Below are 19,075 nucleotides of genomic sequence, written 5' to 3'. Positions count from 1 at the left end.
GAAAAATCAACTGAAGATGGGCGTGGTGGTGCATGCCTTTAATCCCAGCACTTGGGAGGCAGAGGCAGGCAGATTTCTGAGTTCGAGGCCAGCCTAGTCTACAAAGTGAGTTCCAGGACAGCCAGGGCTACACAGAGAAACCCTGTCTCGAAAACAAAACAGAGAGAGAGAGAGAGAGAGAGAGAGAGAGAGAGAGAGAGATCAACTGAGAGGAGGAGCAATTTATTTTGATTCTGGTTCTCAGAGGTTTCAATCCACAGCTACACTGAACCATCAGCTGGGGACGGAGACTTTTCCTGTCCAAACCAGATTTAAACCAAACCCTTCTGACCTGTAGCAGTCTCTCCGAGACGCGCTTTCCTTGTGACTTACCTGCCTTTGCATTATCATCCTGCTCCCTGCCCCAGCCTGCACCCCAACATGTGAGTTCTCAGACATCACAGGCAAAATGCTTAGACTGGAGCCCAATGGCCATCCTGCCGCCACAGGGCCAGTGCCTGAGGTTCATCTCTGTCACTGTGATTAAAAAATTCCTGACACAAAACAACTTGGAGGAAAAAGTTTATTTAAGCTCATGGTTCTGGATTGCAGTCCACCATCTCAGGGAAGCCAAGATGGCAGAAACTTAAAATGATCAAAATGGTTAGCCCACTGCATGCATGGGCAGCTTACCCTCTCTGCTCTTATGAAATCCAGGACCCAAACCCAGAATGGTAGGTTAGATTATCCACATCAATTAATAAAATTAAGATCACCCCACCATGGACACACCCAGAAGCCAACCTGACCCAGAAAGTCTTTTGGTGAGACTCTCTTTCTAGATGGTTCTAGGCTGGGTCAAGTTGACAATGAACACTAGCTCTCACAGCTCAGCTGGCCATGCAAAAGGGAAGGACCATGGTAGGGCCAGTTCCTGAGGCAGGGCAGGAAGGACCCCTGGACATGCCTACTGGACATTGACCCAGTCTCTGATCTTATAACCTCCTTGTCTGTGCTCTGTCATGACTTTGCTTTGTCATCTTGAGGAGCTGCTATGTCTTGTCTCTGAGCTTCTCTTATGGCAGACACATGGGCAGGGTGGCCAGGGCATCCCACAAAGGACCACAAACCAGATGGCTTAGTGAACGGAGCTGTACTTTCACAGCCCTGGATGCCAGAAGACTGGAGTCCACACTTCCTATGAAGCTGATGGTAGAGAATCCTTTCTTGCCTCTTTACAGCTTTTGGTGGTAGCCAGAGACCCTTGGCTTTGCCAGCTTGTGACTGTAGCAATCTGATCTCTGCCTCTGCGTATGGCCCCCCCCCCCCCCGCACCTTTTCTTGCAAGCACATCAGTCATATTAAACCAGGGTTTCACCTGCTCTACCAATGGCTTCATCTCATCCCATTATATCCATCACAGTTCTCCAGTAAGAGCACAGTGGGAAGCACGGTGTTAGCGCTTCAGTACATTTTTTTGGATGGAGTGGGTGAAGCAATTTGATTCCTAACAGCTGGGGTGGTGGTGGTGTCCGGGGCCCACAAAGAGGATTAGAAAGCTTGAGGACAAGTCTTCACACCATGCTCATCAAACATCCTGATGTCTTTTTTTCTCCCTGCCACAGAACTCAGTTGGCGTAGGCCGCTATCTCAACACCACGCTGATGGAGTCCATAGACCGAAGGCAGCGATACCGTTCTCTGTACATGAGTGAGCCCAAGCGATACCTGCAAGACCTAACCCGAGACAGACTCATGCAGTGAGTATAGCTGGAGCTCTTGGAGGGGGTTGAGTGGAGGTAGGATGACTCTTTGGTGGCCTGGAGAAGAGGCTTGCTTGGTTTCCACGCTAGCCATTTGGCAGACTCGAGATACTCAGTTTAGATCTTGGTTCAACCTCTGTTTGGCTGTGTGAAGAGGGGCAGCCTCTGATTGGCTGTGTGAAGAGGGGCGTGCTACTTTCCTTTGAGCTTCAGTCTGCACCCTACTCCCTGGCCCTCAGGTGTCCCTCTGCCCTCTGCTGGCTCAGCCCCTGCCTGAAACCTTTCCACAAGCTAAGCTGCTGTCTCCAGTTCAGGGAGAAGGAGACGAGAAGCCAGCGTGGATGGATCTGGTACAGATTTCCATCTCCGTTTTCAGTGTTGGTCTCGGGCCTGCAGCCTGAGATCCTGGAACCAGCAGTTCCTGGGCCTCCCTAGGGTCTGTGGCAGAGCCTGGACTCCCTCCTGGCCCTGATTTCTCTTTTTGCCTTCGCAGCTCTGCTGACCCCTTCCCCTCCTAACCCCACTGCACTGTCTGTTTTCTCAGACACATTAACCCCCCGCGCCTCCTCTCTCTATATTGTTTGCCTATCCTTTAAGGACTCCCGTAAACATCATCTGGTGGATCTCAGGTGGGAGCAGAGATGAGTGTACATAATCACTTGTGCTTTTTCTTTTATTTATGTATTCGGGTTTTCAAGCCAGGGTTTCTCTGTGTAGCTCTAGATGCCCTAGAACTCTCTGGAGTCCAGGCTGGCCTTGAACTCAGATATCCATCCACCTGCCCCTGCCTCCCAAGTGCTAGAATGAAAGCCACTACTGCCCAGCTTATTTTTAAAATTAAAAAAACCATTTATTTTATGTGTAAGAATGTATGTATGCATTCCGAGTGTGTACCTAGTGCCTGCGGAAGTCAGAAGAGGGCATCAGATTGCTTGGAACTAGCGTTGAGGTCAGTTGTGAGCCACCATGTGGGTTCAGGGAGGGTCAGCAGAGCTGCGAAGGCAAAAAGAGAAATCTGGGCCAGGAGGGAATCCAGGCTCTGCCACAGACCCCAGGAACTGAACCCAGGTTCTCTGTAAGAGCACCAAGTGCTCTTCCCAGCGGAACCACCTCTCCATCCTTCACCTGTCATTAAGGAACACTAACACGTTTAGTGTAGAAAAGCACTTCTCCCCTTTCTGGCCAAGGCGCTCAGCCTTATTTTACACGTATTGAACCGAGACCAGAGAGGGAAACAAGGAGATAGGCTGCCAGGAGTCATACGGCTGGCAAGAAGCAGAGCAAAGACTAGAAGCCAGTCCTTTCTCTTCTAGGTCTGTGACTGTGCTCCCATGGCAGGCCCTTGGGAAGATTTAGGAGCCTAGGAAGGGTCAGGCGTGGATGCTCAAAGGGCTGTGTGTGTGTGTGTACATGCAGGTATGGATGTGGGTTTGTGTGTGCATTTGTATGAAGCAAATACCTTGCCCCGCAGAACCATCTCACTGGTTAGAGCATTAAAATTCTGACCATAGTTATGTCTAGGGAGAAAGGCTATGGGTTCTTTCACCACATACTTTGTTTCTGTATATGAGCACACTGTCGCTGTCTTCAGACACACCAGAAGAGGGCATCGGATCCCATTACAGATGGTCGTGAGCCACCATGCGGTTGCTGGGAATTGAACTCAGGACCTCTGGAAGATCAGTCAGTCCTTTTAACCCCTGAGCCATCTCTCTAGCCCCATACTTCGTTTCAGAATTGTTTGATTTTTATCAAAAGTTCTTTGTGTGTGCTTTTTACTTGTTTTTGTTGTTTTGAGATAAGGTTTCACAAAGCTGAGTTAGTCTCCTTCTGCATCTGTCTCCCAGGTCCTGGGTTATAGGTTATTTTTATAGCAACAAAACAAAGCAAAGCAAAACAAACAAACCCTATGAAAAGAGCAGGACAGGGGTTCTTGAGATAGAACACAACTTAAGAGTTCCTTTTTTCTGGGCCGTCTCTAATCAGGATTCCCCAGCTTTTCTTCCAATCCTCAGTTTTCCAGTCTGTAAAAGGAAAATAATTTGTACCCTACAGGGACAAAGCTCAATTAGTGCTTGTGAATGCTACTTAAAGGGTCCCTGTGAGGGTCAGATCATCTGAGAAGTTCCTCACTGGGGAGCCCTGGCTCCACCTGGGCTCCTGGGACAGGAGGGCTGTGCCCCAACAGGAGGGAGGCCAGGAGGTGTGAGAGATTCTAGATCCCCGATATACACTTCCATCACGTGGTATATATCGAAGTCTGCCTCTGTCCCGGCTTCTTCTGTTTTCGGGTGGGTGGAAACGGCTCCTTACCTACTGCAAATGTCATTTTTGCCTTCCTACACTAACTTCCACGTTTCTGCTTTCTGGATGTTTCTGTTAGCAGTAGCATGCTCTTATGTCTCGGAAGCAGTGCTTTCTCATCCCAGACAGCGGGACGATGCATTTGTTCTGTACGGTCTCTCTTTTTGACTAATCTCTTTTGTTCTCTGTTGGTTGGTCTCTGTTCTCTGAGGGTGATTTCCCACAGTGTCTGCTTAACCTTGACATGTCTGTCCCTCTAAAGACCCCTCGGGAGGCCCCTTTGTACTCCATGATAACTGACGGTGTCCCAGAAGAGCAAGTATTAGTGTTCTTGTTGGGGTGTCTTCTAGTGCCACTGTTGCTAGAGCTTTGCCCTTGACTGAGGCCTGAGAAAGCTTTTTGGGACATCCAAGCCTGGCTGCCCAAGCTCTTCCATGTAGAAAGAATAAGGGGAAGAGGCTAGAATAGTAGTCAACGATTCAGTTAACATTTAATTCAAATTTTACACCATGGTGCTCACTGGCTGCAGATGGCTCACCGTTAGGGGTACTTGCTGCTCTTGCAGAGGATCTAGTTTGGTTCCCATGGGTGTGGGATCCAACACTCTCTTCTGGACTTCGTGGGACCAGGCACACACGTAGTACACATACACTTAGACAAAACTCTCATACCCATACAATAAGAACAACAAAACCAATATGGCGTACACAGACTGTGCATGGTTGTACATGGTTGTACATACCTATAATCCCAACAGTGAGGAGGCTGAGGCAGGAGGACCACGAGTTCAAGATCATCATGGGCTACATAATGAGCTAATTGCAACCTAATTGTACTTCAAGACCTTGTCACTGAATGAAGGGATGAAGGGATGAATAGATAGATACCTAGATATTGAGATAGAGTACTCAGCTGGTGTCACTGTGAGCAGAGAACCCCGGTTTCCAAGAATAAATCTCCAATCTTCAGCTAGCTGAGAGCCAGTGTTCATCTTTCTGTGTCGTAAGTGGGGACACAGTGTGACCAGGTGCCTCACACTCTTGCTGCCACGGAAGAGCTCTTCTCAAGACCGTCTTCTCCCCATGATAGACTAGACCCACACACTCTGGGTCACCATAAATTCTCCCTTCCTCCTGTGGCTCTTGACTGGTACTTTCTTACAGCACCAAGAAAAGTAACTATATAAAAACATACGTAGAAGCCCGCTCCAAGGCACCGCTTGCTCCGGCTGCTGGGAGTGGGGAGGGAAGGTGACACCTCAGACTTTCTATCTATGCTCCTGTTTGCATTTCCTTCTTTTTAAAAAAAAATTATTTATTTTATGTATGAGCACACTGTATCTGTCTTCAGACATACCAGAAGAAGGCATCAAATCCCATTACAGATTTTTGTGAGCCACCATGTGGTTGTGGGAATTGAACTCAGGACCTCTGGAAGAGCAGTCAGTGCTCTTAACCGCTGAGCCATCTCTCCAGCCCCTCCTTGCATTTTTAACTTCAGTCCTGTTTTCAGTGGCACCGGATGCTGCCAGCTCCTTAGTCTTTCCCAACAGGAGATTCCGTAGCTTCATGCTCTACCGCTCTACCAACGTGGGGCGTAGACTCTTGAATCTGCTATGTTGCCGGTCTCCCACCTACTTTTCTACTTAACAAAGGACTTTTTTTTTTTTTTTTGCACATGTATTCTTCCATTTGTTCGCATGAGTCTATGCTGTAAGAGTTTTGTTTTCTTTTTAGAGAAACATTTATTATAGACTCATAGTTAGGAGTTTCAATGGAGGAGAAACCGCCATGCCGTTTGAGTTAAGCTGGCACGCAGGTCAGCCACATGCCGGAAGGGAAACTTTAGAGAAAGACTAAGGCCAGAAAAAGCAAACTTCAGCTCTGGCCAGCATCAGCTTTAAGACTCTTATTTCTTTACTTTTACTTCAGTGCATTTACAGGAGAGCAAGAGGCGAATGCATTGTCTTAAGTTACTTTTCTGCTGCCATGACAAAGCACCAAGACCAGCAGATTATAAAAGAAAGAATCTAGTTTGGGGGCTCACAGTTCCAGGGGTTACAGTCCATGACCTGTAGGATGGGGAATATGGCAGCAGGTAGGTAGGCAAGGCTCTGGAGCAGAAGTTGAGCCACAAACATGAGAAGCAAGAGCCAGAGAGCCAACTGAGGATGGTGTGGGCTTTTGAAAATTCAAAGCCCAGGCCAAGAGACACACCTCCTCCAGCTAGGCCACACCTCACAATCCTTCCCAAATAGCTCCAGCACCTGTGAACCAAATATTCAAATATATGAGCCTATGGGGGCCATTCTCATTCAAATCACCACACCTACCCAGTCAGTTCACGTGAAGTAGAGTGTAATTTCTGAGTTTCAAAGGTAAAATAAAAATCTCTTTAGTATATATCTAAAAAGATAGGTTTTTATTTGTTTGTTTGTTTGTTTGTTTGTTTGAGACAAGGTTTTTCTGTTTAGTCCTGGCTGTCCTAGAACTCATTCTGTAGACCAGACTGGTCTCAAACTCCTAGAGATTGGTTTGTCCCTGCCTCCCGGGTGCAGGGCTTAAAGGTGTGCACCACCACTGCCCAGCAAAGGGCAAGATATATTCTTTTGCATTTACCTTTATTGTTGCCCTTTTAACTTTTTTCCTTTAAATTTTTAATTAATTAATTAATTAATTGTGTGTATGCATGCATGCATGCATGCATGGACATCCGTGTGTACAAGTGCCACTGTACATATATTGTCAACGACAATAGTCAGTAGTTAGTTACAATTAACAGCAGTTGGATCTCTTCGACCACATGGGTCTCAGGATGGAACTCAGATCCTTGGGCTTAACAGTGTCTTTATGAGGCTAGCCTGGTCTACAGAGTGAATTCCGGGACAGCCTGGGCTACAGAGTGAGTTCCAGGAAAGCCTGGTCTACAGAGGGAGTTCCAGGAAAGCCTGGTCTACAGAGGGAGTTCCGGGACAGCCAGTGCTACACAAAGAAACCCTGTCTCAAAAAAACCCAAAAAACCAAACAACAAAACAAAACAGAAACCAGTGTCTTTACCCTCTGAGCCATCTCACTGGCTCGAGACAGCTAATCTTCAATCAAATCCAAACAGTCAGGCATATTTTAGGTTTACTCTTCTGAAATATACATGGTAGAATACACGATTTATACAATTCTCAAGAAAAAAATTGGATTGTAAAGTCTTTTTTTTTTTTTTTTTTTGTCAAAAAATTATTTGTTTTCACACAAGGCAAACGAGATCCGCACGAGGATGTATCCCAAACACATCCCTTCTGAAACTCCTGTGGGGGTGTTCTCTAGTCAGATGAAGAGTGAATTAGGACAAAGAGCTCAAGAATGGGAGGGACATAAAAATATTTCTGGCTGCAATATACAAGATTCATGTAACTAGCAAGAAAAGACAGACTAACAATCCAGACGCCAAGCTGCCGGGTAAGCTTCCTGCTCACTGGGTAAAGCTTGGTTTTATATTATCCAAATGTTGGTGTCTGTACCAGCAGAGAGCTGAGGACTGTCTGGACTTTGGTGTTGTTATTTTTACAAAACACTGAGACTGACGATGCATGACAAAAATAGCAACACCAAAGTCCAGACAGTCCTCAGCTCTCTGCTGGTCCAGACGTCGTCAGCATCTGAGTAATACAAAACAGGCTTTATGTGATGCACAGGAAGCTATCCCAACATCAAGCAAAGAGGAACTGAAGACAAAGTGTGAAACAGAACAAAGGCTGGTCTTTTTATTTCGTTTGACAAGTTCTTGCTATGAAGCCCAGGGTGGCCTATGTAGCCTACGGTGGCCTAGAACTCCCAGTCCTGCTCTAAGCTCCCACGGCCTGAGATTACTTGAGTGTGGCACCATACTCCACTACAAGATGAATACTTCACTCTGACAAACAAAATCCATGAAGAAATCACAATAACCATGATCTTTCCCATACCCAAAATATGTGGTGAAGTCCCACATAATAACAGGAATTTTCAGTATATCTGTCTGAAAATATGTCAGATGAGGGCGTGTAGTAATTATTTGGAGGCTTCGGATAGATAAAATTTACCCTGCCATTTCAGACACTTGAGAAACATTTATAAGGGGACTAGATGACTCAGCAGTTAAGAGCACTGACTGCTCTTCCAGGAGTCCTGAGTTCAATTCCCAGCAACCACATGGTGGCTCACAACCATCTATAATGGGATCTGATGCCCTCTTCTGTTGTAACTGAAGACAGCTACAGTGTACTCATGTATGTAAAATAAATAAATAAATAATTTTAAAAAGAGAGAAATAAAAACTGATTGTCTAGGAAACTCTCAATAGACGGTCTAAGCTAAAATGTCATCATAGAAAATTTATGTCCATTTTTCTAAACATAATATAATAAAGCAAGAAGTTAACACCGAAAGAATAATTTCCCCAAACCGGGAGCCTGGAAATTAGGAAGCACAATTTTTTTTAATTAAATTTTCAGTTAATGCACAAACAATGGTCTTAGGTATGGGAGCTCACACATACCTGGTAATACCTACGCCATTGACCTCCCCTGCCCGCTTCGATCCCTTGACTTCTGCTCTCAAAAAGGCCTCTTCTGGCTGGGTGTGGTGACACATATGTCTAATCCCATAAGAGACAGGTAGATCTCTGTACATTCCAGCCAGCCTGGATTACATAGCAAGTTTCAGGTCAGCCATGGGCTACATAATTAGTTAGACCTTGTTTAAAAACAAGCAAGCAAAGCAAGCAAGCAAGGAAGCAAATATCTCTTAAGCTATTAAGTCTAAGAGAATAACTGAGTTTGAAATTTTAAACTCTTAGAAAAGAATTACACTGAAGACTGTAGGTACAGTCTGTGACATGCAGCAAGGCACCCAGCTCAGGAAGCCCACAGCTGGAGGGCTGAGGGCTGGCTCTGCAGCTAAGAGCAGGAGTGACTGCAGTGCATCCAAGTCTGGATCCCAGCACTTGTGTCGGGTGGCTTTCAACCAACTTCCTGTAACTTGAGTTCTGGGGATCTGGGGCCCTCTTCTGGACACTCACATGTGCACATACTCCCATGCAAACACACATCGATACTTAATTTTAAAACAAAATGAATTTTTTTTTAAAGCAGGTTGAAGAGATGGCTTAGTAGTTAGGAACATTTGCTGCTCTTGCAGAGGACTGGGGTTCAGTTCCCAGCATCCATGTAGAGTGGCTCACAATCTTTTTTAGCCCCAGCTCCAGGGATCTGACACTCTCTTCTGGCTTCAACATGCAGTTACAGCCATGTACAGATACGCACACACACACGTTGGGGCTCGGGAATCACCATGCAAACCATATGAACACTGATCTCAGCTAAGCAAGAATAGTTTATTGAATGTACAACCTAATACTGATCAGATCAGGACCACAAAAAGGAATGGAGGACCTAATTGCGGTACCAGTCTGTTCTTAGGACAGGCTTATAAAGGAGAAAGCCACAATGACCACGATGAGCTCACACGCAGATGCAGGAAGCGAGCTCAGTGATCAGCTCTGACTCAAGATATTTTAGACAGAACAGTTCATATTGACCTTTGATTTGATGGGTCCTACCTGAAGCTTTGTGGAATTTCTTAAGATTAACAAACCTCATATAGAACATACTGAACATAACAGGAGTTATGTGGTCAGCATGGCCCTGCTCTGAGTCAAGGTATTTTTCTGTGTCAATAACTGGCAGGCATATTACAGCAACAATATGAAATAGCTGAAGGCATGGAACAAAATGGCTACAGCTGTGCTGGGGGAGGGAGCAGGCCTCAGCAGCAGCAACAGCAACAACAATATACAATTTATTTTTAATTTAAAAAATAGCTGGAATAAACAATAAAAATGAATAGACTGGATGGGGAAGGGATTCTCACTGGATCCTTCCTATCCTTTTATGTTGATGTCTGCCATTTTCCAGGGTGGTGGCTATGGTTCCCTGGGCTTGTGGCTGTGAAATGTGTAAAGCCACAGACAGCAGAGTTGTGTAGAAGAGGTTGGTCTGCCATTTTTCCATAGTCTAAAATGAGTAAGCAGGGTTCGAAGAGGCATTTGAAGGGATTTGCCACGTCTCACAGGAGGGCAGAGAATGCAGGAACAGGATATGTGACTCTGACTCTGATCTGTGCTTCATGTCATTTCCTGGGCCAAGGCAGAATGGGGCCATGGTGGTGAGACACGCTCTTTCCCAGCATGCCGTCTGTCTCTAATCCAGGTGAGGGAGAGCCTAGGTCAGAGATGCAGAACCTCCTGGAGTGTGTCTGTTTGCTCACTTGTTCTTAATCTCAGTTCCAAATCTTACCTGCTTTTTCTTGGGTCTCTGGCTTCTAACTAGGTAACCTCTGATGTGAGTCCTGTATGGGAAAGCCCTCTTTTTTATTTTACTGTGTATACAGTAGGTGATCTATGTGTGTTCACTGGACAACAGACATCCATAATGGTTACCTTTCTGGATCTTTTGGCTAGGATATTTTATTTTATTTTATTTTATTTTATTTTATTACAGGCCCCCAGACCTTAGAATAACTGACCCCATGATGGAAATACCATTCAGGCCTTGGAACCGAGCACGTAGGCAGTGCCACCTGCAAACTGAGAATAAGGTCCTCCACCATCAAAGTCCATAGTTCTGAGAAAGTCCCCAAATATTCTTATTTTGCTTTTCGGTTTCTGTAGTTCCACTTCTGGATAAGTGTCCCTGCTAACTGAGGTATGTCAATACAGCATGTGGGTTCTGTGCTTAAAAGCTCACCCTGAGAAAGACGCACTTGGAAACTGAACACCCACTGTAGTCAATGGCGTGGCTTGAGCCCATGACTGAGTAGCTTTGTCTGGTAGATGCTCTGCAACATTTCTGTTTTTGAGACAGAATCTTCCTATTTAGCCCTAACTGGCTTGGAATGTATAGACCACGGCTGACCTCAAACTCGTACATGCCCACCTCTGCCTCGGGCGCTGGGATTAAAGGCAGGGGTTGTCACACCCAGCCCTAACTGGGATTGTAAAGATGCACCTTCACTCCCAGCTCTGGAAATGTGCATCTCTAAATTTGAGACCAACCTGGTCTACATACCAAGCCCCAGGCCCTCCAAGGCTGGATCGTCAGACACTGACTCAAAGACAAAAATAAAGCAGAGACTCCAGCCGGCCTACTCTCTGTCCATGTGGACCAGTGTCAGCCTGGCAGCTCCCTTGCTGGCCTCGTCCTGGGGACACTGACTGTACATGGTTGTTCTAGTGTTTATCTGGGAAACTCCTCTGTCATCAGCCACAGCTCTGCTGAGTTACAAAACCTTCCCTGACTTTCAGGACAGTGTCTCTTTATTCTCAGTCTCTTGCACATGGCAGGGTGGCACATGCTTCCCTGTGGGACTGGGGCTTCCTCACATGCCCACAGCGAAGCTAGACACAGTGTCTCTGTTCCCCTGCTCCAGCGTCTTTCTGATATGTAGAGGAGGAACTCCTGGAACCTTGTCAAATGATGAGCCTACGTGTTCATTAATGAAATGGGGCCAGCGACTTAGTGACGTCATGAAAGGAACAGTTGAGAAGCTTGGCAGAAATTTACACTTTTTATTTTTTGTATAATGTTTTGGTATGAGAAAAAAGAAACATGTAGAAAAGGCGACAGGATTTTATACCACACGGCTCTACACTCGTGCATCATTTAGACTTTGTTACTATGGCCTAGCCAGATGGCTCATGGGATAAAAACATTTGTTGCCAATCCCGATGACGTGAGTTCAATCCCTAGAGCTCACATGGTGGAATTAGACAACCACCTTCAGAAAGTTGTTCTTTGACATACAACATGGCATTCATGTGTCTGTACTCTCTTTTATATACAAAATTGTTATATACATAATTATCACATTACTAATTATGTTTTAATGCTTAGTGGTATCTTCCACCTGCTACTCCATTAGACATCTTTATAAAAGATTTAAATCATGTGTGTTTGTGTATTTGTTATGTGAGTATTTATGCATGGCTGCAGTGCCCAGAGAGGCCAGAAGAGGGTGGCAGATCTCCTGGAGTCAGAGTTAAAAGCAGTTATGAGCCACTGGGTGTGAGTGCTGGGTCTAAACTCAAGTCCTCTGCAAGAATGGCATATGTTTCTAACCGCTGAGCCTTCTCTTCTGCTCCTCTTAATCATCTTTTATTTTTGATAAATCTCAAAGGAAATGACAGGCATTAATACACTTCTGCCAAAACACTTCTGCATGCACTGTCCTTTCAGCATTTTAGTTAAAAATGCAAATTCTTTGCCTAAAAACCTCAAATTGGGACCATAAATGTTCAGTTCTTAAAGTAACAGTAAATTCTTATATTCTTGAAGTTTGTTTACAGTATACACAGAGTTTTAAACTTTGTATGTTTCTATATGGTTACTTTCCTCATTGCTGTAAGAAAATTCCTGATGAAACTAACTTGAGGAGAAAGGATTAATTGTGGCTCTGAGTTGGTGGGCATAGTCAGTCCATCAAGGTAAAGAAGATGGCAATAGAAACGACTCTTCTGTGGCAGCAGGAGTGTGAAGCCCCTGGTCACTTTGTGTCCCCAATCAGGATGCAGAGAGAGAAATGCTAGTTGTAATGGTTTGACTAGGACTCCATAGATTCGTGTGTTTGAATGCTTGGCCCATAGGAGTGGCACTGTTAGAAGGTGTGGCCTTGTTAGAGTAGGTGTGACATTGTTGGAATGGGTGCGTCCTTGTTGGAGAAAGTGTGGCACTGTGGAGGTGGGCTTTGAGGTCTTCTATGCTCAAGCTATGCCCAGTGTGGAATGCAGTCTCCTGCTGCTGCTTGTGAATCAAGATCTAGAGCTCCTGACTCCTCCAGCACCGTGTCTGCTTGCACGCTGTCATGGTTCCCGCCACGATGATAATGGACTGAATCTCTGAATCTGTAAGCCAGCCCCAATGAAATGTTTTCCTTTGTAAGAGTTGCCCGGGTCATGGTGTCACAGCAGCGAAACCCTAAGACATTAGTGCTCAGTTTTCTGTCTCTGTTGTGTTCAGTCCTGCATCCCAGCTAATGAGATGCTACTGCTCACATCAGGATGTGTCAGAAGATGGGGTAAACATCCCTTGGGACACCCTCACAGGCATGCCCAGAAGTGCACTTTCTACCTGGTTATAAGACACGCCAAATTGATAAATTAACCACCACAGTATATTCTCTGTGAGATTACTAGGCATTAATTTCAGTGTTTCTCAGCTGAGACTATTGAAGTTTTAAGGGCGCATGAATTCCCAGAGTCACTGTTAGTGTGTGGAGTTGATGCCTGCCTTCCTCAGGAATTCACTGAGCACCACCTACTCTGTGCAGGCACTGACCTGGCTCCTGGGACGGTGTAGCAGAGAAGACAGCAGATCAGAACGTCTAGCTCTTGGGGGACATACCCTACTCCCCACAACTGCAAGAAAGCATGAGATCTGGAGGAGGTGGCTAGCACTTAGAACCTCTTTCTCTCTGGACAGTATCTGTTCCCATCCTCTCCCCTCCCCACCCCCGCTCTTCCCAGAGTTCCCGAAAGAGAGACTAGGATTGATGATGGACAATTCTTTGGACTCGGGAAGGCTGAGAAAGGACCCAGCATCTTCTTGTTTTCACCCCGCCCACTTCCACCTCACCCCCACCCCACCCCCTCTACTCACTTCCCTATACTTCCTGGGCTTTGGAATATACTTTTTGCTGAAAGATTGGGATGTTGGGGTCAGAAAGAGGGGCTCTAGGAAACCCCTCCCTGACCTTCAGCTAATATGAACATGGAGAGTATCACTGGGAATGGTGTACAGAGTGTGTGAGTGTTAGCAAGAACAGGGCAGGGTGGGTCAGCCAGTCACTAAAGGCCTTGGACATTGAGCTGAGCTCTTGGACTTGGTTCTGTTTGTAAGCCATAGGTTTTCATAAAAATATTTATTTATTTCTATTTTTTAAAACATTGTATGTATGTATGTATGTATGTATGTATGAGTACACTGTAGCTATCTTCAGACACACCAGAAGAGGGCATCAGATCCCATTACAGATAGTTGTGAGTTACCATGTGGTTGCTGGGAATTGAACTCAGGACCTCTGGTTAGTGCTCCTAACCACTGAGCCATCTCTCCAGACCTACTTCTATTTTTTATTTACTTTTTAATTTTTTCAAAACAAGGTCTCACCAGGTAGCCTTGACTAACCTGGAACTCATTATGTAGAGCAGGTTGGCCTGTAACTCATAGAGATCCACCTGCCTCTGCTTTCTGAATGCTAGGAATAAAGGTCTGTGTCACCACACCCAGGCTTAAAAGTAAGATTTAGAATAGTATAATCTACCTACATAAAAGTCACTTTTAAAGCCAGGCGTGGTGGCGCATGCCTTTAATCCCAGCACTCAGGAGGCAGAGGCAGGTGGATTTCTGAGTTATAGGCCAGCCTGGTCTACAAAGTGAGTTCCAGGACAGCCAGGGCTATACAGAGAAACCCTGACTTGAAAAACCAAAAAAAAAAACAAAAACAAAAAAGTTATTCTTTCTCAGGCATGCAATTTATGAGGTTTAAACTTATTTATTTTTAATGTTCAATTGTGAGTGTTTGTGTGTGTAACTGCAGTGCCCACAGAGGCCAGAAGAGGGCGTTTGATCCATGGAGCTGGAGTTAAAGGTATTTGCTGCTCAATGTGGGTGCTAGAAACTAAACTTGCATCCTCCAGAGTCACCTCATGCTTTCAACCTCCAAGCCATCTTCTAGGCCCTAAACATTTCCATGTATTTATGTCTGTGAAAGCTAGAGGACAAGCTGAGGTGTCATGTCTCAGGAATGCTGTCCATCTTATTTGGGTGACAGGATCTGCCGTTGGTCTAGAGCTCACCCACTAGGCTAGGCAAGCCCAGATCTGCTTGGCTCCTCCTCCCCAGTGCTGGGAGTACAGCACATGCTATGTGCCTACCTTTTTACGTGGGCCCTAGAGAGCAAACCCAAGTTATCATGTTTGCACACTGAGCCGTCTCCCCAGCTCCCAGCTTCTGAGTTTGACAGTTGCATACAGTCATGAAACTACAAGCAAGAAAGTTTCTTCATACTGCCTGCATCAGTGCATCAATGCACTGCCCATGCTGGTGACAAACATGTCCGCCATTCCCAAACGGAATCAACCATGCACAGACACATCCGTTCCCAGTGTTCCTGAGGCCACCCATTTTGCAGAGGTAGCTTGTTCCTTTGATGCCGAAATGTTATCAGTGAGTGCATGGGCTGCCTTTGTTCATATCTCAGTCTTTAGTAAAGCTGAGCTGTGTAGAGCTCTCTAGATAGCCAGGTTTCCACTTTTTCCTGGTAACTAACTCAGAATAAGATATTTAAGTCATTTGGTAAAATGGACATACAGTGGTTGAAGGATACGGGCAAAGGCATGAAACAACCATAGCTCTGACTTCACGGAGACCCTGCCTCAGTTCGAGAGAACAGGCAGTAACTGAGAGCATGCCAGCTTGCTCTGATGCCAGTTTGCTCTGTTGTTTTATTTTTCTTTTTTCTATGTGTTTGTTTTTCATGTGTATAAAGTGTAGTCGTGAGTGTGTGTATGTGTGAGAGCACACCTGTGTGGATGCCCGGCACATGTGTTTATATGTGTGTAGAAGTCTCAAGTGTACGCACGGTGTCTCTCTCAATCACTTTCTGCCTTATTCATTTGAGGCAGGGTCTCTTGCTGAAGCTAGACCTCACCGATTCTGGCTAGTCTCGTTAGCCTTCTTGTGGTTTTCCCTCGGAGCTATTATAAGGCATTCTGGCTATGATAAATGGGTATAAAATAGAGAACTCTCCCTTAGAAAGGACCCTTTGTTGTAAAAGGTCTGGAGGTCATGGGTGTGGAACTCACTTCCTTGCAAGGGATTGTGCCTGTTTTCTTCTTTCTCTCTTTTTACAGGAAACGGATTACACCTATTACGAAGGGCAAGTGCCGTCCAACTGTGGACTACAATTCAGATCCTACTCCTTAAAGCCACTCGGGAAGAACAGCCTGATGCAACCAGAGAGCCCAAGGCCAGAAGAGAAATCTTGGGATGGGAAAGGAAGCAGGGGTCTTGGAAATGCCTGGGTGAGGGGGGAAGGTGGGAGGGTCAAAAGTCACAGTGTCTGCTGGGACAGCAGGGGGACCAGGTATCTTTTGTTACAAGAGATCCATTGTCCTAAGCATTCCATTCAGCTGATCCATGAATTTGAGAGCCAGAGAGCAGGTGGATGGAAGAGGGGATCGTGGGTGACTTCCTGGAACCCCTTGCAGTATGAAGCTAGAGCGTGGGTACCTAACTCACTGTTGTCCCAGAATGATGCGGGGAGAGGAACATTTGTTACATAGCAGTCTGGGCCCCTTAGGAAAACCCCATCTCCACGCTAGGGTGCTCTGGACGCTCAACAGAGCCTCATGCTGGGAGGAGCCATTGAAGCGCTGTACCCCACTTTAGCATTGTGGGCCACCAGTGTAGTTAGAGGTGGGTCCCCGGGGGTGAGTGACAACATCCTGTGACGTTCCCCTCACTGTTTACATCAATGACAGTGGTGAGGGGAGCCAGTTGTCCCCTGGAGAAGAGGATGAGGAGACCTGACAGACTCAGCCACAGAACTTACATAATAAAGCAATTTCAGACATGTTTTCAGAGCCGGTTCTACCAGTTGTTTCCTCACGTGGGTCCAAGTTGTGGTTGTGAAAGAAATGAAATCATGACTGTTCTCTTCAGCATCCGGAGTAGCCAGGACCATCAGCATGCACCCTGCCTAGAGCCCCTTTCATTCCTCATTTGGAGTTTGGATCTTTGGTTTTCTCATCACGGTGAGCTACTTAATAACCGCCCACTAGCCGGGCTCCTACTCTGGCCCTGGCGTGGTCCTTTATTCTGAAGGTGCTGTATGCAGCCTGCTTCTGGGAGGTCTTCCTCTCCCAGTTACCTGTATCTCAGGCCCTGCTGATCCACTCTCTAGACACCCCACCCCCAGACTCAGCCAGAGAAAGGGCATCTAACCAAACTAAGGGTAGATGGGTTGTTGGGTGCTGGGAGCTTCCGGAGATGCCCGAGAGGTGACTGTCCCGGGCCTGGGATGTGGGGCCACTTTTCACGCTGACCTTGCATTCAGGGGTGTGTTCCGAAGCACGGAGATGGTTAAGCTGGCTCCCAGAGCAAAGCAGGATGTTACTGCTGTGGTAGTTAACGTTCTGTGTCAACTTGTCTGTGTCACGTGGTAGCCAGGCACTGGAATATGCCTAACCCGGACACTTGGCATGTGAGATTGACAAACTGCTTACTTTATGTGGGTGGTTGGGTCATGGCCAGTCAGCAGAAGCCTTGAGTGGAGTAGATTGAGGGCACTCCTGTCCGCCCCCACCCCCACCCCCGGGATTGGAGCAGGGACACCGCCAATCTTTCCCTGCCTTTGTATTAGAATAGAAGCCTCAGTTCTCCCTGGGCTGCCTGTCTGTTAACTTTTGATAGAGAAACTGTTGTTTTTCCTGTAGAGATTCAAAGTTTGCTCCAGGTAGGACATCCACAGAGCAATCAAACTATTCCATTCAAGTCCTGCTTGTAAACTAATACGCTTAGGGTTCCTACTAGAAACATAGGTGCAGGGGTTACTTCCGGAAGGGTGACTCAAAGGCAGCGACCTTATGGAAAAGTCCGGAGTCAGCATGGGAACTCTGAAAAGCTGAACCACTGGGATCTGCTGTTAACTTCCACCTCTTATATAAACTCCAGTACCTCCCAAGACCATGGGAGGCTGGGGAGCGGGAGCGGGAGCGGGGGCGGGGGCGGGGGCGGGGGCGGGGCGGGGAGGGAGATGGTTCCTGGGATCACAGGGAAAGCTCTGCCGCTTTCTTCAAGGGAATGCTAATAGGCCCCATCTTGTCAAGGTCTCTAGCGGGTAAACACAGATGATCTGATATCAAGACCGCAAAGGTCATGTCACAGCTGGTGGGCAGAGTTCAAATCAAGCCACACCACTAGCTCTCCTGAGCCAGCCCCTTGGAATAAGCTTGCCTCCTCATTCTTCCCCACTCCCTTTCCTGCCACCTCGGCTGTTTCTCTGACTATAGCACTGGCCTAAAGCAAGCTTGATTTGCAGAGCCTGCTGGGTTCCACCGTGCAATGAGTGACCAGGCCACCTGCCTGCCACTCAGCTAGTGAAGCCCCGTGGAAGGAGATGTAACAATGGTTTTTGCATTGTCCCAGCTTGTCACTGTCCCCTCTCCAGCCACTATTCACATTCCTTCCTCAGAAGGGACAGATTGATTTGTGGGGTTCCGAGGTCACGTACAGGAGGTGTTCCACTTTCATCTTCCACGAGGCGCTGTGGTGAGCAGGTCTCACCCCTACGCTCCACACTCTCCTGCACGCACTTGACAGTGAGTTAGACTCCTTGATCCCTTCTCTGGCTGCCTCTCCCAGGTCCCGTGCACCATCCTTGGCTTCAGGCCCAGAACTAGAACTGCGGTTGGGGAGAGGCAACCCTGGCCAGAATGACTCCTTAGAGTCATGGTCCAACAAACCAAGGAGATCTGAGCCCTGTTACCATAGGTATCAACCTAGACTGGAAGTGCTACATTTAAACAAACAAACAAACAAACAAACAAACAAACACAAGTCCTTCTTGGATCATAGAGTGATGGGCAGAGCAGGATTCAGCTGTCTGAGTCCCAACTTTCCCACACTCTCAACATCAAAACACCCTCCTTAGTTAGCTTAATGAACTTATCTTAGTCAAAAGAGCACCAGAGGCTTGTGGTGATCGCTGCCCACGCAGGAGGCAACCTGATATCCAGACCCGGTGTCCTGAGAAGCCCACTCTTGACATACTCCCTTGTTAGGGTGATTTTTCTCATATTGGTTTTGAAAAAAATAATCGTAGAGGACAGGAGCTCCTCTCATGGAGAATATGACTCTCTGACCACCAGCGGCCTTCTGAGCCAAGTTCGGCACAGTGACTGACTCTCTGGCCAGTTCTTTCCTTAGCTCCTGAGGCACTT

General features: G+C 46.6%; 1 protein-coding gene across 2 annotated transcripts in view; it reads left to right on the top strand.

Annotated features, from left to right (window-relative positions):
• Positions 1–16,716, top strand: part of Lexm (lymphocyte expansion molecule) — a 25,170-nt gene extending 8,454 nt beyond the window's left edge. The window contains exons 9-11 of one of the 2 annotated variants that reach the window (XR_002377780.1): positions 1,605–1,738; positions 15,986–16,156; positions 16,616–16,689. Coding sequence is in view for 1 of the 2 variants with exons in the window: in XM_021160917.1 (XP_021016576.1) it covers positions 1,605–1,738; positions 15,986–16,058 (207 nt within the window). In the remaining variant the exon portion in view is untranslated. Of the gene's footprint in view, positions 1–1,604; positions 1,739–15,985 lie in introns of both variants that reach the window. The other variant, XM_021160917.1, reaches the window with a different exon arrangement.
• The last annotated feature ends 2,359 nt before the right edge of the window (positions 16,717–19,075 follow it).

The sequence above is a fragment of the Mus caroli genome, chromosome 4, assembly GCF_900094665.2.
Source record: "Mus caroli chromosome 4, CAROLI_EIJ_v1.1, whole genome shotgun sequence".
Taxonomy (NCBI): Eukaryota; Metazoa; Chordata; class Mammalia; order Rodentia; family Muridae; genus Mus; species Mus caroli.
The sequence above is the reverse complement of the archived record's forward strand: the minus strand, read 5'-3'. Positions and strand labels throughout refer to the sequence as shown.